Here is a 24,544-nt window from a genome sequence, read left to right on the forward strand (position 1 = left end):
ATGATTTTGGACTTCTAAATTGTCATTACATTTCATACCATTAGGGGCCGATAACCTAGATGTTAGACCCCTTTAAACAACAATCATCATCATCAGAAGAAATACACCGGGCGAGTTGGCTGTGCGGTTAGGGGCGTGCAGCTGTGAGCTTGCATCCGGGAGATAGTGGGCTCAAATTAAGGCCATGATCGCTTCCTTCCAACTCCTAGGCCTTTCCTATCCCATCATCGCAATAAGACCTATCTGTGTCGGTGCGATGTAAAGTCACTAGCAAAAAAAAAAAACTGATGATGATCGACCTTTCCCCAATTTGTACACAACTAAGTACAGTCTTTGTACAACATCTGAATTTTTCTTACCAGGCCTTCAGGCACATTTCTTATCTGTTTTCTGGAGTTCCCATACTTTGATTTTTAGCATTTGCCCCTTCTGTACTTTTTGCACATAGAAGTTTCTCAGGTCCGTTACTAATAAACGGTGGTCACTGTCAAGGCTCTCTTCTCTCTTATAACACTATCATAGGCCTTTTCTCTATCCAGGAATACAATGACCAGGTTCTTGCCTTTCTCCCAATACTTTTCCATCAGCATGTGGGTGCTAAAAATTAGATCCATTGTTGATCTGTTACTTCTGAATCCATATTGCTGCTCCTCTAACTGTGGTTCAGTGATGGTTCTCAATCTCCTTTTTATGATTTTCTCTAGAATTTTTAGCTCATGAGACAGCGGGGTTATTTCTCTATAGTTGGTGGGTTTCCGTCTGCTGTCTTTCTTAAACAGGGGAATTATAATGCCCTTGCTCCAATTTGCAGGTATTTTGTTGTCTGTCCATATTGCATTTAGTACTCTGTGCAGCGATTGTATACCCTGGATGCCTGCTGCCTTTATCATGTCTGCATTCACTTCATCTGCACCTGAAGATTTTCCTTTAGGCATAGATTTTTAAGGCTGTCTCACTTTCTGTCCAGGTGATGAGAAGTTCTTCATTGTTGGCTTGGATTTCCGGTTCTGTATTTTGTTGTTGAATTGGTTTATTCAGTAGATGGTCCAAATGGTTCTTCAGGACTTCTCTCATTGTCACTTTCTGACCTAACCAGATTTCCATTTTCATCTTCAAGTGCCTTTGTGGTATTCATTGGTTTCCTTTTACCTCTGATAACACTATACAGTAGTTTCTTATTGGCTCTGCTGTCTTCCTCCAGTTTCTGAGTGAATATATTCCATGCCCTGGTCTTTTCTTCTGTAACTGTTCTTTTAACGTCCAGTTTCTTGTTTCGGTATAATTGTTCGAGGCTTCTGATTTTTGCCTCATCTCTAGTAAGATCCGTTTTATTTTTCTCCTGATCCCTTTCTTTCCACAAGAGATTTCTTTCCCTGATTGTTGCTCTCACTCTTTCATTCCACCAAGATGTTTCCTTCTCCCTTATTTTCATACTTGTCTATCCGCAAACTTCAGTTGCTTACTTAACCAATATGTCCCTTAGTCTGATCCATTCTGCCTCTCCATTTTTCCTTTCATCTCTTGATAACAGGGTTTTTATCCGGTTCTGATACTCACTTCTCTTATCTGTCTTCTGGAGTTCCCATACTTTGATTTTTAGCATTTGCCTGTTCTGTACTTTTAGCACATAGAAGTTTCTCAGGTCTGCTACTAATAAACAGTGGTCACTGTCAAGGCTCTGGCTGGGTATTACTCTGACATCTGTTACCATTCTGCTCCTTTCTTCATCTGAGATGACATAATCAGTTACAATCTTTTGTAGTCCATCCCAGCAGTAAGTAAATACTCATTTCACACATTCAAAAAAACATTCTAAGTTGACAAAATGAAAATTCTTATACTTCGTTTTTCTTTTTGTTCACACAGATAACTGACATATCCCATGAAAACACAACTATAAAGAGGGAGCATTCGTACCTATAAAATTCCAGACAGCGAGGCTGATACTATAAAACGGAATAAGATAACATATTATGATATTTTAATGTAATATTAAGTGGTGTAATAACAAAAACTGAACGAACGCAATCATCAAGATCAACATTCCACACTGAAGAACATACTAGAACATACTGCACAAATTCACCTGCATATTTATCCAATGTTTTTACCAACACAGATCAAAGTTTTAATGTGTGTCACAAGAATGTTATAAAACATTTTCAAGTTATAAGAACTTTATATCACAATGTTTTAACATATTACGTGTTATTCATGAGTAGAGTTTTAAGTCGCATTTTGCATGTCATATAAACTTTGACGATTGTTTTATACCAAGAGAAAAACACTAAACATATTTAAACAATACTACTATTCATAGCACATGACATTCTTAGTTTGATTCAGTGATGCTTTAATATACATTATGTTAATGTCATGTTCTACGATCAGCTGAGGATGACCTATTTAGAGGTCAAAACCGGTCCTGTATATTAATAAGGTACAGACATGTTTTAGTAACCATATACCAATAAAGTATTGATTAGGTGGAAGGTTCTCATTCTTTACAATTATGTATATTAACCATCAATACGGACATGAAACTAATAGATTATAATTCTCCTTAAAATGAGAAAACCATTTTCTTCCATGCTCCCCATACACGGCGCAAATGTTTCTGGCTGCCTCCACTGTTTTTGCCCCTCTATTGGACTCAAAGAGAAGAATATGTCAAAAATGTTCCAATTTCCCTCTTTGGCATTCCATTTTCTAGCGTCCACAACTCCACTCACTATCTGCAAAATGTCAAAACTTCAATATGTAACCTCAAATACAAACATTGAACTACAAATAAAAAAATGACAATCAATAAATAAACCAATAGCAACCGGAGTACTAACTCACAAAACAAAAACACTACGGACTTATGCACCGACCTAATATTTCTCAAGAGCTGAAGATGGCCTAATGTGGCCAAAACTTGTACTGTTGTTTTAATATGATGATTGTACAATTTTGAATTGTGAATTAACTTACCTATTAACTAGTTGGTTCATACATACTAGGTTTTTCTATGGATAATTCTGGAAATAATAATAAAGAATAAAAGAAATCGGTCCACTAGAATGGCCAGGTGAACTGGAAATACTTTTTTTAATAATTTTTTAAATATAGAGATTATTATTATTATTAAATTAATCATAAATATCTCCATTATAGTGCAAACAGTAAAACTTTGAGACATGGTTGTAAATTATATTTTACTCATCTTATATGCCTAATATTAAGAGAGAAATTTCCCTCATAATGAGCAAGCAAGTTAAACATACAGGTCTGCCAAAGAAGCCATCCACCTCTGCTTAGAGCATTGAAAAATCTGAAAAACAAGTTGCTTCTCTGTGTACTCAACATATTATTGATGTATCATCTTAGTGATTGCCTGAGATTTATGTTCATAAAATGAGAATTGAACTACTTTTTTTGTGTGGTATCTGAAGCCATCTCTTTTTAGTTTTGACTGAGTTACTTTATAACTATTGGGCTCTTTAGACTGCTGAAAGTAACTTTGAATAAAATAAATTGGTGCGATACTGTTTCCATACGTTTTCTTTTTCAGATAGTTTATAAATTTATTTACTCATTGTTAGTTTCGGCAGTCTGAAGATCCTAACAGTTAAAAAATAAATAAAAGAATAAACAATTGAACTGCTAACATATATCTCATTTGGTTCTAGCTAAATATTGATGTATATCTATGCACTTGAGAATAATAAATTATTTGCTTGCATTTATTTCTTTAAGAATGTTAAGAGCTTTGTATTTTGTAAACAGATTGCGAGTTCTCTGCATCTCAAACATCTACTCAGTAACTGATACAACACTGTTATCTATCGCCTCACACTGCCGAATGCTGGAACACCTCAATGTTCGTGGCTGCTGGCGAATTACAGATGATGGAATCAGGTAGTATATTTACAATATCATTTTCCTTTCACAGTTTGAATTTGTAATTTCAGGCATCTTTGGGATATCAGTTATAGAGAAAACGAAATACACATTAGTGTTCCATGTTATTTGGATTGAAAGAAGTAAAAGGAAATTATGATGATTATGATTGACTTACTGAATAAACATTTTTAAAATAAAAATCAGTGGGCAATAATATAATTAATATTAATATAATATAAATATAAATAATATAAATTTCCCAGTGTGAATATGAAATATGCCAAACCAGCAATAGTGTGCAAATGAATTTGAACAAGATACAGAAATGAAGATTAAAGAATAATACCTGTTACAAGTTCAGAAAATCAGTTCTGCAACGTAGTCTGAGATTTGATATTGTTTTCTTTAATACCAGTTTAGTTGGTCCGTTATTGGACGTTATAAATTTTCTACCTAACACATTCCTCGTTGCCAGCATTTCGCCCCAGTGTGCTAAGTTGGGCTCATCAGTTCATAAATAGCGCACCTACCAAGACGCATGGCTAGTGCATACCGTGGAGGTCACTGCATAGGCTACTTAGAGCCACCAGCAGTGCCAGTGCACTACAAGAGACTTTGTCTCATTTCCAAAAATTGATGCCTGCCTGACCATCAGATGATATAGATGTTGATTCCCATAGAGAACCTGAAATATTTGTCGCTAATGAGTAGCCTACTCAGTGGCTTCCCCACTAGCCATGCATCTTGGTAGGTGTGCTATTTACCAACTGATGAGCCCAACTTGGCACACTGGGGCGAAACGCTGCTAACCAGGAATGAGTTGGCTGGAAAATTTATAATGTCCAATAACGGACCAACTATATTGCTATTATAAATTTACTCACTTGGGACAAATATTTCAGGTTCCCTATGGGAATCAACATCTATATCATCATATTGTTTTTCTTGTTCTTAATAACAGCACAAACCTATTTTGGCATCGATTTCACCAACTTTTTACAAATATGTTCACCTTTCTGTTTGTGTTTAATAGTGTTCTTGTTCAAAGTGATCAACAGCAGTAGAGACATACAATGGTAAAGTAAACGATCTTCAGCGGGTTTGTGTTTGTCACTTTTTTGTTTGTTTGTGCTGGTCTTTAAAACTACTGAAAGTGTATCCTCATGGTTGTGTGCCAGAACAAATCTTTCCACGAAGGATATGAAAAGTAAATCTTGTATTACTCATAGTAGAGCTGCCCTATCAATACAAGCCAGTGATCAATGATGTAGGCTTCTATACTGTTAGCACACACTTTCTTAAGAACTGCAAGGTTGGTGGTTATCTGAGTTTATTGTGAACAAAAGCACTTAATATTCTTGATGTCATAGGTCAGGATTCGTGTTTCACAGTCATTAAGAGGAATTCAGGTGCCTACTGCTTGGTGCACCATAATTTAAGTAACATACTAATATTGTATGTTCTATGCTCACCTTCCTCATACGATGGACTTTGGTTTTTCAACTACATGTGAGTTGACAGACTGGGTAAAATTTCTAAACACCCAGGCACTCCCAAATTGGGAGTGTGGGCTGAGGACCATAGGGCTGAGTCTGACATTGCTTCAATTTACTTTTTGCTATTTGCTTTACGTCGCACCGACACAGGTAGGTCTTTTGGCGATGATGTGATAGGGAGGTCTGGGAATTGGAAAGAAGCAGCCGTGGCCTTAATTAAGGTACAGCCCCAGCATTGGTGTGAAAATGGGAAACCATGGAAAACCATCTTCAGGGCTGCCGACAGTGGGGCTCGAAGCCACTATCTCCCGATTACTGGATACTGGCTGCACTTAAGCGACTGCAGCTATCGAGCTCGGTCTTCAATTTACTAGTGCCAGGATCTTCGCTCTAATCTTTCCTATCTTACCTTCCTTGGTCATTTCTTGTTCCCTTCCAACCCTGGTATTAGGTTTGTGTCAGCTGCCTCTGTGGATCAGCGGTAGAGTGTCAGCCTCCGGATCCCAAGATAGCGGGTTCAAACCCGGCAGAGGTAGTCGGATTTTTGAAGGGCGGAAAAAAGTCCATTCGACACTCCATGTCGTACGATGTCGGCATGTTAAAGATCTCTGGTAACACATTTGGTGTTTACCCGACAAAATTCATTAAATCTCAGCCATAGGCGCCCAAGAGAGTTTCGGTTTACTCGGTCTGCCATCTAGTGGGGGCCTAGAGTAAAACGGAACGTTGAAATTGACGAGCAGACAGCCAGATGGCGTCAAATTGAAATGTCTGCACACGGTAGCTGAGGCCATACGATTATTATTATTATTATTATTATTATTATTATTATTATTATTATTATTATTATTATTATTATTATTATTATTATTATTATTATTAGGTTTGTGAGACCTAGAGAGTCTCATTTCCATGCCATTTGTGGCTCTTCCCTTTCTTTTGGTGATTCATTCTTCAAAGCATCAGACCTCTTCTATTTTATCGTCTGATTAGTGTTAAGAGTGGACGGTTGTGTCCAATTATACTTCCTTTTAAAACAATCACTATCACCTGCAATCACACAGAAGGTTTAAACCCATATTTTCTAGAGCCTTCTTCATTTGAGGTGGGCAGTAGTGATCCTGAATAGACCTGCCCCAACACACATGAAGGACCAAATTTCTGAATAGTCGCACGGGTACAGAAAGATTATCGTGACTCATCTTTTGTCAACATTATCCCATTGCTGTGGGTTTTATGACACAAAGAGACTGTCTGATGAAATGCCACTAGTGTTTATTTCTTTGAGGTCAATCAGGAACTGACCCACACATTGTGATCATGGTGCCATAGTCTTGGGCACATGTGAACTGTAAGCTGTAGGATCGAATACTGCCACTGCAATGGACTGCTGCAAACTCAGAAATGTAGTTTAATGTAATGCCATCTAGCATGGCTTTTTCTGTTTATGTCCTATGGGAAGCAAATACTGAAGAGGTCCCTCCTCTCTATTTGTTTAGTCATTGGGTGTTACATGAAATACCCACTATAATCAATGCCACCTCTCAAAAGGAATCACATGCCTTTTGCAACTTGTGTACTTAGAGAACAGAGATGTTTTCCAGTGTCCTTTTCTACACTGAGGAGATCATCTCCCTATGTTAAGGTACTCATCCATTGACAATCATTGGCCTCATCTGGGAGTCCACCTGACACTGAAGACCTGTGTAGAATTTCTATGATGTGGAATGTTGTAGAATGTAGAATATTTTATTCATATTCTATTTAGCTACCTAACCTGTATGGTATAAAATATTTTTGTAGTATGTTCTATTTTTATTCATTTTATCCACTTAAGTAACTACTATGTTGTAAAATTATTGATTTGTAATAGCTGGAACAGTCCAGAAAGGTTGTGACGCGGACTTTCCTTGACGATTGTCGATTCTAGAAATATGTCCTTAGTATTCTGGAAAACGGAAAGTTCGCGATTGGTGTCTGTATATTATTATTTATAAGCTTCATTTCCGTATTGATTGGATGCACGTATACAGACAAGAAATGTGTTCCACCTATCAATACTTTATTTATTATGTGAATCCATTTATAATAAATAAAGTATTGATAGGTGGAACACATTTCTTGTCTGTATACGTGGTGTCTGTATTGAACCATATCTGCATGGCAAGTTCAGAAATATTACTGTTCTGTCATTGCTAATGGCCTCTTCTGGCTTCACCTTGAATGACTTAACAACTTCCATGATTGTACTAGAGAGAACAGCTCCCTCGATGTTGGACACAGATGGTCGTATCTTGCAGGTTATAAATTTCATTTTTTGGCCGTATTCAAGATCTACTTGTGATATAAATTCTTACAATTTTGCTAGGTGGTAGTTAGCAGAATTGTAAGAATTTGTATCACATGGTCGTATCTTTCCGACGAGATGTGAATTTTATCTCTGTGACTTGCTTGCTGATACCGGCTGTGCCTGAATGTGAGCGCGAATGTTAGTATGAGAGGGGAGTGAAAGAATGACGTATGAATCAGCTGAATTTACATTTGATCTTGTTTCTGTACGTTATTCGTGCATTTTCGTATGGTGCTATTTCTTTTGCCTTCGCACCTGTCTTGGCCGCTTGCTTACCTATAGGGCCGCCATGTTTTATGTTCCTTTCGTTTGGGCTATGCGCATGTCTGGGATTTTTCCCTTTGGTTAATAATATTATCTCCTTGGTCCGGAGTTATTTCTCTGATATCTTACATATTTGTGTTGTGTTGTTGTTGTGTGAAAAATGAATTGAAATATACTTGTGGAAAGAACGATCTCTTTTGGTCTGTGGCACCAATATTAATACTAGCACATTCAATAATGGTATTGTAATTAACTGAGTGAGCTCGCCGAATGTTTTAATATTTTTTGGGTTTGGTAACTTCATGCTCACATAACAGTGTTGTGCCATCAACTGGACCAGGACTGTTCATGTATGTACCCATCTTATCCTTTTAATTGATTCTTTTCTTTTCCTCCTACCTTTATTTTATGATTTTAATAAACCCTTATTACATGCACTTGAATTTTATTACTTATAGAATTAGTCTCTTACTATTTTTAATTTGTAAAGAGGTTCTTTTGCAGTTCAAGGCTTTTTTTGGCCTTTACCAGTCACGATCTACGCCTCAATATCTCTCATGGTATTCATTTGTGCTGGGATTGATTCCGCGATGGGAGGGGGTGTGGCTCAGTATATGTTCGGGAATATTGTATAAACATCGCGACTGGATAGAGAGTTGTGATTGGTGAATCTGGGTGGTGATGGGCAAGCTCCTGTGCTCTGATTGGTCACTCGGTAATCGCACCAAGGACAGACTTCCCTTTTAAAGTGAGCGAGGCAGATTTCGTGGTCTTTCATTCTATCGTCACTCCAGCTCTTTTGACGCACATCAGCTTATCCTCGCTCCGGGGATGGGCTACCTTGGGGTAAGCACTATTGATCTCAGTTCCACCTTAATTTATATTTAATGTCCGCCTGTATTTTCTCATAGGAGTTTACCCTACTCACCACCCAGTTACTTCAGATGCCTTAGCTTTTAGCTGGGCCGCCTGTTTGCTTTCGAGGCATTCCCCTTTGCTAGTTTTGCTAGACATGTAATTTGTAGATTAATTTATTTCCCTCGGGGTGTGCCTCTAGTAACTCTGTGTCACTCGATGCACGCTAGTTTTTCCACTGCCCCGCATCAGAAGAGTTTTGGTATGGGAGTAAGTTGAACTGGCCTCTGCGCCAAGTTTAAATATTTCTGATTTCCCCCTATTTCCTTTATGTTTCTCAGACGTCTTAGAAAGCACGTTAACTCCCATTAGAGGTTGTATTTGTATCTTGTGTTTCCTCTTACTTTCAAGATTGTATTGTAGAACTTGGATTATGCTAAGATATATTTAGTTAACCTCTTGGCCTAATAGCAAAGATCTTGTCAAACTACATCTAAACTTGTATTCTTAAATTGTATATCTGGATTATGTTGATAGATGAATTTTGTTCGAAATTTACCTTGTAATGTTGATTTTGAAAATAATATTTTGAAATCAAGAGATCACTATTGATTTTCTGGAAACTTGCAACCTTCGCATCTGTATGGCCTTTGGTAGGTTCCTCAGCCCCCCGTTCCACATTCCTTGTTTATAGCCGTCAAGTTACTCAACCTGATATTTTGTTTGTGTGCTTTTGGCGCAGTTCATGTGATGTCTATTGCATGTCTAGGGTTTAAAGTACCATGTAATTTGATTTATTTTCCTCCCTTTTAACTGTGTATCGTGTAATGCGGGAACCCGGTTACATACTCAGCATTATTCTCTGCACGGCTTTACTTCTAAATTAACATTTCACAAAACGAATTAATTAATTAATTAATTAATTAATACTTTATTAATGATAATACTATTTTACATAACAGTAGAGAAGAATAAACAAAACAAAACACACTAAAAAGAAAGTTCAATGGAGTATAAGTAGAAAAATATGTACAGATATGTACACAGGTTATATTACAAGTAATCACAGGAAAGTAATAGTCAAATTTGGAGATTATGTAAGTGATTTCTCAATTTTGACAATGAGCAGTTAAATATATCAATATCCAGTTTGTTTAGAGATCTTGACATTCGTTCAATAGGCCCATTGAATGCGTAGTTAGTTCTATGCCAATTTGTAGACAATGTATTCTTGAACCTTGTGCGTCTGTCTAGTACATGTACGTTAATTTTTGCAAAGAGTTGTGGACAATTCACCAAGGAATGAAGCAATTTAAAAATGAAGAGTGTATCCAATAATTCATGGCGTTGTGACAGGCTATGCATATTTAAGGACTGTTGTAAGGATGTATAATCAACATTATCATATGAGAATGCTGCTCTAAATGAATATAAACGAAGAAATTTATGTTGTACTGAATCTAATCTATGGATAGAGGTCTGATGAGAAGCGTTCCAAACAGATGTACAGTATTCTAGTATAGGGCGTACCATAGACACATACAGCAATTGATAGGTAGCTAAGTTTGAAAATTCTCTAGAATATCTAGTAATGCAACCCAATCTTTGAAATGCTTTCTTACAAATATTTTCAATATGTTCATTAAACAATAGGTTATAACTGAATAAAACACCAAGGTCATTAACTTGTGAAACATGAGTTAGAATGTTGTTATTACTAAATTTGTACTGAAATGATATTTTCTTCTTGTTTTTAAAAAACAATATTTTATCTTGTGTTTCCTCTTACTTTCAAGATTGTATTGTAGAACTTGGATTATGCTAAGATATAGTTAACCTCTTGGCCTAATAGCATCGCCTTGTCTCTGTTGCCAACGCGCTACTACCATGAGAACAGCTGATGAAATAGGACTGCGTAAACAGCCCTCATAAAATATAATACCGTACTCAGAAAAGCTCATGAATTGGGATTGAAAACAAATCCACAAACACTACACTTACTAACAACATCTGACACTAAAAGGAGAATACATTATTAAGAATAAGAGTGAGTGAGGAAATATGACTCACCGCTAATGGCTGGCTCAGGAAGGAGGAATTGGCCTACGAAGCGAACACTCCACTGATCTCAGAGTCACTTTCTTGCCACCTGTCTTTCCTGAACTACACTGAGACATGCTAAACATGCACAAACTAAGTACACTAACCATTACACGGACGTAAATAAAACTACAGCTATTTTTATACACCGAACTATTAAACCTGTATTGTACTAACTTATGCTATGCTAAACTGTAAACTAGGCTATACTGTACTATACTGGAGAGGTAAATACTAATATGAAAAACACTAATTACTGAAGAAAATACTAAAGATCGCAAATCATATTGAATACCATACACACTGAGCGAGATAGGTTAACTACGTGGTGAATGTAAATATTAGAGTTGGCAACTAGGTTTCAAGATCGCACTCTGCCGATCTAAGTTGATATGAATGGCATGAATGGCAGCTTGGGATTGGTTGGATGTGTATGTTTCAGCGCATAACCACCAGACAGAAACAAAAACGGCCAAGACGTTGATTTAGAAGTAAAGCAGTCCAGAGTATAAGTCACTGGCTCTATTGTCTACTCCTTTATCACAGCAGGATGGCCTCACCAGAAGTGGAAAATATCTTGTTCTTGGTCTCTTTTCATTGTAGGAAGTCCTTTATCAAATATTGAAGGTCTTGTTTGTTGTCGTAAGTATTTTTGGAGGCAGCCCAGAACACTAGTTCACTTGACATCCCAAACCATTCCTGCAAGTTCTGCAACTAAGGTGTTTGCAGTTTCCTAGGTCCTCTCTTCCCAGCTACAGTGCCCGTGTTATAATTCTGCTGCTGTGAAACGTCATTGGTTCTCGGAAGAGAGTGGAGAGAGAATGACATTCTGCTAGCCTAAACAAAAATGTTTCTAAATCTGCAGAGCAGCAACAAAACATTGTTCACTTGTGCTACTTGCAAGGTTGGATGTAATATGCTATGCAGGATATAACACTCAAATTGGGACGGCAAGGATGACAGTCATTCAACACTTTGAATTCTTAGAAAGGCCATGGCTACTCACTGGCAGAGTTATAACGTTACAATAATTGAAATTAAGAGGGCTCCTCCTATTCAATACAAAGATATTTATTAACGTGAATGAATCACATGTTGTTCACATGAGGTACCAGTTTCGGCATTAAACTTGTGCCATCATCAGCCAACAAGTCAAATCGGGCAAACACAGTATAACTTTAAAACAACTTTAAAACACACTATAACACCAGTACAGATGAATATGACATAAAATATGGTATATGATGATGTTGCATTTCAGAATTAGAAATACAAGATTTTATTTCTCTTCTGAAACTGGTCATCAACAATAATTTCTTCAAATTCAGTGAAACCATCTATCAACAAAATGAACTGGCCATGGGATCATCCGCATTGGGAATTCTAGCGGACATGTATTTAGACTTTCTGGAATATACAAAAATAAATAACACTTTTCCAAACATCATGTGGGCCAGATATGTTGACGACACATTTGTTATAATGGATGAAGAAATCAAGAATGCGACCTCTACCCTACAAGAACTAAATAACATTGACCCCCCCACATCAAATTTATGCTTGAGTCCGAAAATAATAAAGTAATTAATTTTCTGGATTTAACCATTCTCAGAAATCCATCTGCTCTTTCATATAGAATCTTCAGAAAAGAGACACAGACTGCCAATACTATTCATCAAGCTTCCATACACCCCCAAACACACAAACATGCAGCGTATAATAGCATGGTTCATCGTGCATTCATGATACCTATGTCTAAAAAAGACCTTAATAGCGAACTCAACACTATAAGAGCAATCGCCAAATTTAATAATAATAATAATAATGTTATTTGTTTCACGTCCCACTGACTACTTTTACGGTCTTCGGAGACACCGAGGTGCCGGAATTTAGTCCTGCAGGAGTTCTTTTACGTACCAGTAAATTTACCGACACGAGGCTGTCGTATTTGAGCACCTTCAAATGCCACCGGACTGAGCCAGGATCGAACCTGCCAAGTTGGGGTTAGAAGGCCAGAATCGCCAAATTTAACAGTTACAACAGATCATTTATAGAACAGATTATCAATAAATTTAGACACTGGCCTAAGACTACTCTCACAAAAGAAAACCTAAAACTACCGTTTCATCTACTTTTACATTCAGTGACGATGTCCATCAAATCACCAATCTCTTTCGAAAACATAACGTAAAAATTTTCTTCAGAACTAATAATAGGACTTCAGAAATTATACACAATTCAACATCAGTCAACACCTCTAACAGATTTTCTAAATCCGGAATCTATAGATTCAAGTATATCGACTGCAGCGCCTCTTACGTGGGACAAACAGGACACAACTTCACAACCAGATATTCAGAGTACGTCAACGCGGTAAGATATAACAAGTTTTCTGCCATAGGCCAACACATTCACGACTCTAATCATAAGTTCACTAATATAGAACATGATTTTGAGATACTTCAAGTATCTCATGAACATTGTCAAAAATTGTTTCATTCATTGCGATCAATATTTCAACCCTAACTATAATTTAAATGAAATTTCCGAGAAATCTAATATTCTTTATGATCTCTTAATTAAATGGTTAAGAAATATTAGACCGCTTAAAAACAGTTTGATCTTTCAAACCATACGCAGTATATACCCACATCATTTACCCCCACTACCACATCCTCTCCTCCCCTCCGCCTCGCCCCTTAACCTCATGATCACATCCATCAGTCCAGCTCCGTCCACCGATCACTCAGGCTGCTCAAGGTGAGTTCGTTTCTTTCTAGATTTTTCTTTTTAGTCTTTCCTTCCTATCTTTTGCCTAATTCGACTTTTAATTTCTTCTCCAGGTTCCAAAACCCATATTGAAGTGAGAATTAATTCTTTGGATCTAACCAAGTTCATCATATACACATTTATTTTTCAGAACCGAACCACAGAAAATACATAGTGTTAACTTCATATGACATTAAACTCCGCAGCATAATTTTAACAGATTTTTAAAAAACTAAAAGACATATACAAGCTGGACAAACCGCCCTGGGTACACAACAACGGAGTCATTGTCATTTTAATAGATTTTAAACTGAAATAAAACATCATCATATACCATATTTTATGTCATATTCATCTGTACTGGTGTTATAGTGTGTTTTAAAATTATATTGTGTTTACCCGATGTGACTTGTTGGCTGATGATGGCACAAGTAAAGTGCCGAAACTGGTACCTCGTGAATGACATGTGATTCATTCACGTTAATAAATATCTTTGTATTGAATAGGAGGAACCCTTTTAATTTCAATTATTGTAATTCCACTTTAATACAGATCATGAAATTTCTAAATATCAAAGAGTTATAACGTTTCCACTGTATCTTATAAGATGAGATGCAGCAGGGTATGTAAGTTTCTGGCTGCCTCATTACATGTCCAAAGTACTGGAGTTTCTGAATCATAATGGTCTTACGAACTTCTCCTTCCATTCCCATCCACTGGAGTAGTAGGCCAACCTCATTCTGAATCTTGTTGATCGAGCTGATTCAGAGCATTTAGCAGTATCACATCTCCAAAGTAGCCTTCTTCTTCTTCTTCATTGATGTTTCCATGAGTGTCCTGGCTTCCACACCATAGAAAAGACGTGACTTATATATATGTAAGAAATGAAATTAAAATATGAAGTAAAATTGTATCTAATATACAGCACTTTCTCCGATGATTACAGGATGGTTGGAGAGTATTGCCGTAAACTGCAGTCCCTACTTGTCAACGACTGCCATTACATCAGTGAGAGAAGTTTGGCTACTCTAAGAGGACGAATGTTTGTAGACAAGCCTCATTTTTCCCACTACTTCAGACTGATGAATCACAGCTTCCCTACAATTGGACTGAATCTACAGATATAGTATGTTTAGAAATAACTCTTGCCAGTAGGACCAGAGGAAGTGCATTATTGGCAGATATGAGAGCAGAATTTATTTGTTGCCAAAAACATTTGAGTAATGTTCAAAATTTTGACCTAGTGTGCAAATGATTATATTGCAATTTCATAGGCAAATGCTCATTACATTTGTAGTCTGTACAAGTTGTCTTTTCGAGCCAGGATTGTCTCTTCCTTTTCCCAAAATACATTCTTGAATTCTAGTCAGTCTAACCAGGTTATTTGTAAGTGATAGACAAATATTGAAAATACTTCTAATACAATGTATCCTACCTACGTAGGACGATTATCTGCATTGAGAATCATTTAATCTTTGAGAGGCTGAACTTGAAATTTGTGGGGTCATCTAACAGTTGTAATGGAGTGGAACAGTATCCAAGTAGTTCGGTCCATCAAGACAATAATCCTCTTTATAGCAAAAAAGGTTATGTAATAAATAGACCTAGGAATTTTAGGCCCTTAAGAGTCAACATTTAGGCATGTAAAATAAGCTCTCTAAATTATTAAAATAATCTTATAGGGATCCAAAATTCAAATGCAGGCCATTAAAAAAAACATTTCACACACTGAAATTGGGTTTCTACCCCTACCATACTCTAATAACAATTATATTCATTATACAGTTTATTATTATTAAATGTTTGTAAATGTAACTTGTTCCACTACTTTTTTTTTTCCTAGCCATTTAATTTTAATTGGTACTTTCCAGGAATTTCAGGTCTCTGAAACAAACTCATCCTGTGATATTCACAACTTTTCATTTCATTACTGCATGAAAGATAGTATTAAACAAATACTTAATAGCTGAATAGAAATAGACATTTTTAGGCTCTAAAACCCTAGAGTAGATCAAAATGAGGAAAATAGGCATTTTAGGCAGCATAAAATCCCTAGCTATTTTATATAGCCCTGTAGGAGGAAAAAAATAGAATTAGCCTAAATTCCAAGGTCCAGTAAACCTAACTAGGTTGTGAAATATATATTAAGTGATGGGAATCAAATAGCACATACAGTATTTTGAAAGGACTAGACTCTAGAGGCTTGTAAATTTTGCTTTCTCATTAGAAACCTTACACAAAGCGGAGGTGGAACAGGTTTTACACCGAGTACTCCCCTGTCACCTTTCATTCCAGCAACTCTCCAATATCATTTCATTTCGTTCCTGTCCTCGCCACTAGAAGGTGGCTTCATTCACTCCTTTCCTGACTCAGTCTAATAACTGGAAACAGGCTGTGGATTTTCATTAGAAACCTTGCACAGTCTTTTAATTGAATTCTGAATCTCCAGTTTTGTATTTATTTTTTTACTGAGTCTCTTTGAATCCCTAAAATTTGTACTAATTAAGGTCAATGCTTCCATGGCCCAGGTTCGTAGGGATTTTTTCCATGTGAAAGATACAAACTACAGGGAGTCTTTATGTTTCTCAAAGACTTTGCTTCTTGTCCTTGGAAGACAAACTCTTGACTGTCCTCAACTGTAAAAGTCAATGCTGAAGGGTCAGAAATCAATTGACAATTTCTCTATTGATGAAACAATAATTGCATTCTGTACCAGATGGCTCGCTATGCGCTGTTACATTCCAAGAAGAATTTCATTTCCCTATTTTTGCTCTATCTGCAGTGTTTTCTCGTCAGTGTCTTAGCAAATAGGCAATATCAAGGTAATTAGGCTAATGAAAGGAGGTGGTGGTGATTATTGTTTTAAGGGGAAGTGCAGCTGGGCAACTATCCTCCCTTAATACTAATCACAAGAAAAATTGGAAGACGTAAAACTCTGCCAAGAATGAGGATATCAGCTAAAGAAAGGGAAGGGCCATGAAAGGTATGACAAGTCACCTTTGGCCTTCCAAACCTAACACCATCAGGGTTGGAAGAAAATAAGAATTGATCGGGGAAGATTTGCCAGGAAAGGCGAAAGTAAGGAGTCTTTCATAAGTGGAAGCAATGCCAGACATATCGGCCCTTGGTCGCTAATCCAAAATCTCAAGATGTAAGTCCCTGGGGTTCCCCATTTAGTTACCTCTGATCATACTGTCCCTACCCACAGGGGAATTATATATATCAAAAATAAAATAAAAGAATGAAAGAAGAATTTGAAAGAAAGAAAGACAGATAAGTCAAAAAGGAATACAATCTAAATGGGGATGAAGAGGGAAGCAAGTTCAAAATGGGGATAGGGGGCAGAAGTAATGGTAAGCATATAAAGAAAGTTATAGACGAGAGGAGAAAGGAAGACATATTGAGTATTATGTTTTGTTTTTTTTTTAGCATCATGGAGCTGAAGCCACAAGTTTTAACTTGGCTATGGTGTGTGTATTTGTGACTGATTGTCATTAGGATTTGAAAGGAAGTGGTTCTGGTTTATGTTTGGTATTAGGTACCTTCTTAGCATTTACTGTGATTTGAAGTTGCAAGGCACAGGAAAACCCCTTCTAGAACAGCAGAAGATGCTAACCTACTCTTTTTCTGTGGTGATGGTGATCATTTTAATGCACTGGCATACACTTGCAGCTCCCAGACATGCAATATCATGCAGGACATAGCATGCTCGTGCAGCTCTCAACCATGTGAGATTAATCAGATTTGAGAATGTACTTCAGGGGTTTCGCTAAGAGATAGTGATAGTGATAGCAAGAGTGATAGTGTCTTAAATGTGAAGAATTGTTTAGTGGTAGTGATTTATTTAATTGTATAGTGATTTTATACTATATATATGCACAAGGCAAAATCAAACTTTAAAGTCCATCCTTCTCAGCCATTCAGTTAAACGTGTGATAGCGAACAAATCGTCAGGAGTGCCAGGGTACGAATGAAGAGGACAGTGTTGGACCGGGTGCTCAATCGTCTGTTCTTCCAGGTTACAATCACACATTGGTGAACTGATCCAACCCCACTTGTACCTGAAGTAAAGTTACTCACGTCCATAGGTATTACCTCAAATTACCCTACACGTGACCCCCGGGTGGTGCTAAACGAGTAACCGCGTTAAAGGTGATATACAATATACCCGGTGGTAGTGATGACAGTGGCAGATCCAAGAAAAGCAACAGTGCATCAGAAAACTCTGAAAATGATCACAATGTTGTGTGGCTGGATTGAGTAAAGAAACAAAAAATCAAACAGTGAAAATATGGAGAAAGGGCAGCAAACTACTAGAAATTCATTTTCTGGACCAACCATCCTCTCTGAACACTATCAGAGGAAAAACTGGAAGAGATATGATCTTTCGAAGAATGAAGGTATTGGCAAAGGAGAGGGAATGGCCTGGAAGGGCATGAAAATGAGCGATACCCTGGACTATGCAAACCTTTTCAACTTGAGGTTTAGTGGCTTATTTCTATTAACTCCTCATGGGAGAGCATAGGGCTGCAATAAAGGAGCCCCCCTTGTTTTCTTAGCTAGAGCTTTGATTTTGCCTGCCTCTTTCCCTGTTGATAGCCTGTCCACTTCCACATCATCCTGCTATATGGTATGTCCCACCCATTGACATTTTTTCATTCTTATTTCCATTTCTGCAAGCTTCTGATTGGTCCTTTCTCAGAACATAGCTTTGGCGATTACATTTGGCCACCAGATCCCCGTGATGTTCCTCAGGCATTGGTAATAATTAGAGCCCGGAAGTTCAGGCACTTATTTTTGCTAAAATAGGCAGGCAAATAAACACTTAAAATTTAGGAAATAGGTAGTAAAATAATTAAAACAGGCATTCATAATGACAAAAATGGGCACTAAAATAGCCCTTTAATGTAAGCTACGTGACACACATCTGCATCACATTTTAGTACTTAATCTTACATCCCCCTATGGGTGGGATGATAGAATAACGTCAACGATATCCGCTGTCTGTCGTAAGAGGAGATGATTAAAAAGGGAACCAGGGCCTCTCAACTTGGGAATATAGATTGGCAACACAGGTTCCCCTAACTGTGTCTGGCATTCCTTCCACTTACTGGTATCAGGTTCCTCGCTGTTAATAACGTCAACGATATCCCCTGTCTGTCATAAGAGGAGATTTTAATTTTATTAAGCAAGGACAAAACCTGGCAACCCTCTGGACCATTTGGCTTGTGAAGTTTTCAATAGAGATTTGTGTAATATGAATATGTAATATTGTTTGTGTCTGGGGCAACATTGAAGAAGGAGAAAAGTACAAAGACAGAAGTTGGTGGAGGGGCTTCATTCGCCAACCCATCTTATAGATGGAGCTACGTGGGATATGAAAATATCATTTGTGTAAATGTTATTTTTTATCTATTAAGTTAAAATTAATTTTTCTTTATTATTAATACAGTACATTGGAATTATATATTTTTTCCATTGATTAATTTCAATACGTAAATAACAGGAGAAAATATCCACAACTTAAAAAAAACAAAAAGGGCATTAAACTATCAAATAGGGTACAGAATCTAAAATAGCCAAAAAAGGCAAAATAATGAGTGATTCTACCATTCCCAAACGTACAGAAACATGTTTGTTTCTCTGTGAAACTTCCATATAACCACCCATATAAAAAAGGCAATTTTGCCTAACTTCCAGGCTCTAGTAATAATAATAATAATAATAATAATAATAGTAATCGTATGACATCGGCTACAGTGTCCAGGCATTTTGATTTTGTGCTTTTTGGGCTGCCTGCATGTCAGTTTTGACATTCCGTTTTACTCTACCACATGGCAGAGAAATGAGTCTCTGTTGACCGATCTGTGGCTGAGTTTTTTAAAAATTAATTTTATCATGCAAACACCAAACATGTTGCCAGAGATCTTTTACACGCCTACATCATGGACTTTTTTCCGTCCTTCAGAACTCTCAACTGCGTCCGCCAGGTTGAACCCACGATCTTGGGATCCCAAGGTTGGCAGTCAACCACTGATCCACAGAGGGGGCTGGGCACCAATTAGTGAATGTCTGTAGCTTGTGGGTGTGGTAATTTGTTGCTTTCCAGGCCTTGCAGACTGCACATTACTATGAAATACTTGTAGCTTGGATCTCCATATTGGGCATAAAGTTGCAAAGATGCCCCTGGCTCTATTTATCTGGCTGTTAACATCATTTGTTGTCTCTCCATCTGTGGTGGTGATACTCAAATTCATGACAGTCAAGAATTGAACCTGGGCCAACTGGATAGGAAGCTATTAGACTTCAGCAGTGGACTACTCAATGTAGTCATCGTTTTTGTGTGTTTAGTGGAATAAAAACGTGCATAATGTAACAAATATGCTGCTACCTCTCCTAGATTAAATGTATGCCTTAAATGTGAGACTAAGCTTGATCGTTCAGTGGTTATTTCAAACCATATGAAGGATTACTTCATATGTGTGATCGTGTTTTAAATGAAATACAGAAAACTGTCTGTATGGTTAACATAATTATTGTGTGATCTGTACTCAGTCTTCCTTGTGTAAGTTGTTCTAGTATTTTTTCTGTGTTTCATGATCTTAAGATAAAAATAACTTGAATTAAAGTGAATTTAGAAAACAGCTTAGACAGACTGGCTAAGTAGTATGTATGGTGCCTACTATTCTGCCGATTTTGTACACTGCATTGGTCGAACTAAATTTTCAGTTCTGTGATATTTTTTCTTTAAGGTACAAACTGAATACAGAGTTAAATATCATTAGTTAAGTTCTGTTATGGGAAAATAAAATGTACCTATTGTATATGTGTGAAGAGCTGTTTGACATGCAAGTTTCATTTTAACAGAAGAGTTTTTAAGTGTAAATAATAAAAGCACGTTGTTTGTGATGCTTGGTGACTGAGTGGGAATGTACTTTTGTTTATTCACCATGTGTGAGAGGATAATTTAAACTTCTTATCATCAACTTCAGTTGGTTGTGATAAAGAATTTACAAGCAATGGAATGTGTCAGGTTAGTAGTCATCATCTGTAGATTTTAGCAAATTAACTACTCAAATATCATGGTTCTTAATGAAGAATGGGATCATAAATATTAGAAAAACAGATTAGAATGGATGCAGAAGACTGCAGTAGTTCTTATACACAATCATACAGTTACATCATTCATCTATAATTTAACAAGAGGGATGCCCAGAGCAGGATGGACAGACTGTCAAGAACAGTATAAGAAAGGAAGATTGGACTAAAATACAATTACTGAAGAGAAGTGGTGGAAGGAGAGGCAGCGGTGGAGAAGTACCATCAACACCCCGAACTGTCAGGAGCTGGACAAGGGGGAAATGAAAATGAATAATAATAATAATAATAATAATAATAATCATCATCATCATCATCATCATCATCATACAGCCTCAGCTTCCTTGTGCAGGCATAATATTTTTAATTAGACACCGTTTAGGATGCCCACATATGAATTTTAATGTTCCGTATTGCTATGGCAGAGAAATGGGATCTCTGTAGGACAACATAAGTCTAGAGGTTATTTTTTTGGATAAACCGCAAGTGTGTCATCAGAAATCTTTATATAGTGACAAATGAATTTTTTTTCCACCTTTCAAAAATCAGACTACCTCTGCCGAGTTTGAACCCACAATCCTGGGATCCATATGCCAACACTCTGCCATTGATCTATAGAGGAAGCTTCTTTAATTTGTGTACATGTGCATTCTTTCATTCTTTCTACTGTTTGTCTACTGTATCCATTCTCTTCTCTATTTCTAATAACTTTCAACCAATCAAGTGATGGGTTGCTTTTGGCTATATAATATACTGTCTGTACCAGCTGCAAGATGCGAGATGTGTTGAACTGTATATGATCTTCCAAAAAAATGTGACCTTATTTCTATGGCAGTTTAATACAGAAGAGTTTCAAGGCTGCTGGTACTCTTACTGAATAGCTTATAAAAATTGTTATTTAGAATGTCAATAGGTTATTCAAAGGCTTAAACTAAAATGATTGGTCTGTGACACATTAGAATAGGATCTGGTTACAATTGTTGGCCAAGGACACAGCATGGTCAAAATTTAATGCACTTAATTTTTAGGAAACATTCCTTGTTGAGTTCTACATCAATTTAATCCAACATATGTGAGTACAAATTGTAATAGTTTACAAAATAAACAATATCACAGATTTAAAAAAAAATTCATAAAAAATGTGGAAAATGATATGTATTTCTGGTTGTTTACAAAATATTTGACAGAGTCTTAGTATCCTACAGATCAGAGAATGAGGAGGGGTTTTTTTTTTTTACAGATTAAGCTTGATAGCTTCAATATATTATAAGCATTTAATTTGTTAAAGATTTTCAAGTTGTGGGAGAAATGATTTGCATATTTCGTTTTTAGATTTTATATGGTATGTTGCTTCTGTATTTGTTAAATTTGTTTTCCTTGAAGTATCTGTTAGTTTCTGCGCTATTTTGTCTGTCATTTTCCTCAAAATTTATTATGGAAGCCATGACTTCCAACTTAGTAATGTTACTTGCTTGTGTTGAGGAGAGCAAGCTTTTCCTTTGAAGTTTGGTCTCCTTCATGACATGAGACCTAAAGATTAACCTTCTGTGTAAGGAGTTATGTTCAATAGTGTAATAGACGAAATTCAGTGTCCACATAAAACAGTATTGCTTTTCAACAAGGGCTGTATGCCACTCTTATACCTCATGCCTACATAACCTCGATTATGAATAGAGTGTGATCACAAAGGTCCATGCCGAAGTACGTATTGCATGATCAAATAGTCATCTCAGTATCATTCTTTAGTCATTTCATCCAAATTTCTGTTTCGTTTTCACATCTTATTGAAATTTCCACAGCTTCAACTTGTCATAAAGTAATTTTTTACTCTACAAGAATTTCTTAGGAAGCTGTCAAGCATAGGAAGTCAAATATTAAATAAACTGTAACTTCTTCAAAAATATCAGAGATAATGTTTTCTTGATTATCTGCTAATGTCAGTATTCTGATATTGCAGGTTGCTGGACAGTGGTGTATGTTTGGCTCTCTGAGTTTTGTTCATGTATGGATTTATTTATTTATTTATTTATTTATTTATTTATTTATTTATTTATTTATTTATTTATTTATTTATTTATTTATTTATTTATTTATTTTCTTTGAGGTTTATGAATTACAAATAAACCTATACTGGGTTGTATATCTCTGCACGGAGATGGTTGTTAATCCCTTGTGCACGATATGTGTACTTAAAATATCTAGGTAGTTGGTCAATAGCAAGTCCGAAATGGTAAACCTAGTATTTTATTAAATTAACGTTTTCTCATACTTACCGGGCAAGTTGGCTGTGCATTTAGGGGTGCGCAGCTGTGAGCTTGCATCCAGGAGATAGTCAGTTCGAACTCCACTGTCAGCAGCTCTGAAGATGTTTTTCTGTGGTTTCCCATTTTCACACCAGGCAAATCCTGGGACTGTACTTTAATTAAGGCCACGGCCGTTTCCTTCCCACTCCTAAGCCTTTCTTATCCCATAATAGCCATAAGACCTATCTGTATCGGTGCGACGTAAAGTAAATTCTAAAAAATAAAAATAAACAATTTTAAAAATTAGCATACTTGATAGACATAGTGTTTCTTATATTTTTGACCCTAGCTCAAGAAATATTAATTTTAAAATACACTGGTGAGCAATTGAATGAATAGCCGTTGACCCAGTGAGTGCAGTAGTACATCATGGTACATGACTGCGGTGTTGTCAGACCTAGTATCAATCATTCAATACTGATCTGCATTTAGGGCAGTTGCCCAGGTGGCAGATTCCCTATCTGTTGTTTTCCTAGCCTTTTCTTACATGTTTTCAAAGAAATTGGAAATTTATTGAACATCTCCCTTGGTAAGTTATTCCAATCCCTAACTCCCCTTCCTATGAATGAATATTTGCCCCAGTGTTAACTGTCATGGTGTACATGTTGACGACAGAGGTCGCTGTTTGCTGGTTCAGATGGTAACAGCGGACAGACAGATCACAGTGCAGCAGATCACCCACAAATTCTTTACTAGATAACAACGATGTGTGAGCAACCGTACCATCCAGAACCATTTCTTCACATAGGGGTATAGAAACCACTTTACCACTGGGGGATCTCTGCTCACTTCATGTCATAAGGAACAAAGACCGAGATGATCAAAGGAACATCGCCATTGAACACTCAAAGTGTGGGAAAAGATCACCTGAACAGATGAGTCAAGGTACAAGTTGGTATACACCAATGGCAGGGTATGAGTGTGTTGCCAAGCACATAAGGTAATGGTTCCCTCTTGCCAGCAAGGTACAATTCAGGCTGGTGATGGTAGTAACCTCATGTGGGGACTGTTCGCATGAGATGAAAATATTGCCACTGGTACATTTGCCAGTGTTCCTCACTGGTGAACAATGCTGTCAGATCAGATCCACCCAATTTTTCAGCATCCTGGAGGTGACCTACACCTACAGCAAGATAATGCACTCGTTCACCGAACCAAAATTGTGGCCAATTGCATTGATTAACACTCCATGGGCATAAGGAAGCTTGCCTAGCCCCCAAGGTCATCTGATCTCAGTCCTACTGAGCCCGTATGGAATACTGTCAAGGGGGATATGCACATCCTGGGCACTGTTCTGACAGAACTCCATGTATTATGGGAGGTTGTGGAGTGATTGTGGATGAGGCTGGCCTCCCAACACTTCAGTGTATTGTTAAGCCCATGTCACCCCGCATCGTCATCGTCCTCAGGGCGAAAGGTGG

At 37.0% G+C, this 24,544-nt stretch overlaps 1 protein-coding gene across 1 annotated transcript in view; it reads left to right on the forward strand.

The window, feature by feature from the left end:
• LOC136858737 (F-box/LRR-repeat protein 15) overlaps positions 1 to 23,022 on the forward strand; it is a 44,878-nt gene extending 21,856 nt beyond the window's left edge. The window contains exons 4-5 of the mRNA XM_067138487.2: positions 3,772 to 3,903; positions 14,669 to 23,022. Of these exons, the coding sequence (XP_066994588.1) occupies positions 3,772 to 3,903; positions 14,669 to 14,849 (313 nt within the window). The 3' untranslated portion in view covers positions 14,850 to 23,022. The remainder of the gene's footprint in view (positions 1 to 3,771; positions 3,904 to 14,668) is intronic.
• The last annotated feature ends 1,522 nt before the right edge of the window (positions 23,023 to 24,544 follow it).

This window comes from Anabrus simplex, chromosome 1 (assembly GCF_040414725.1).
Source record: "Anabrus simplex isolate iqAnaSimp1 chromosome 1, ASM4041472v1, whole genome shotgun sequence".
Classification (NCBI taxonomy): Eukaryota; Metazoa; Arthropoda; class Insecta; order Orthoptera; family Tettigoniidae; genus Anabrus; species Anabrus simplex.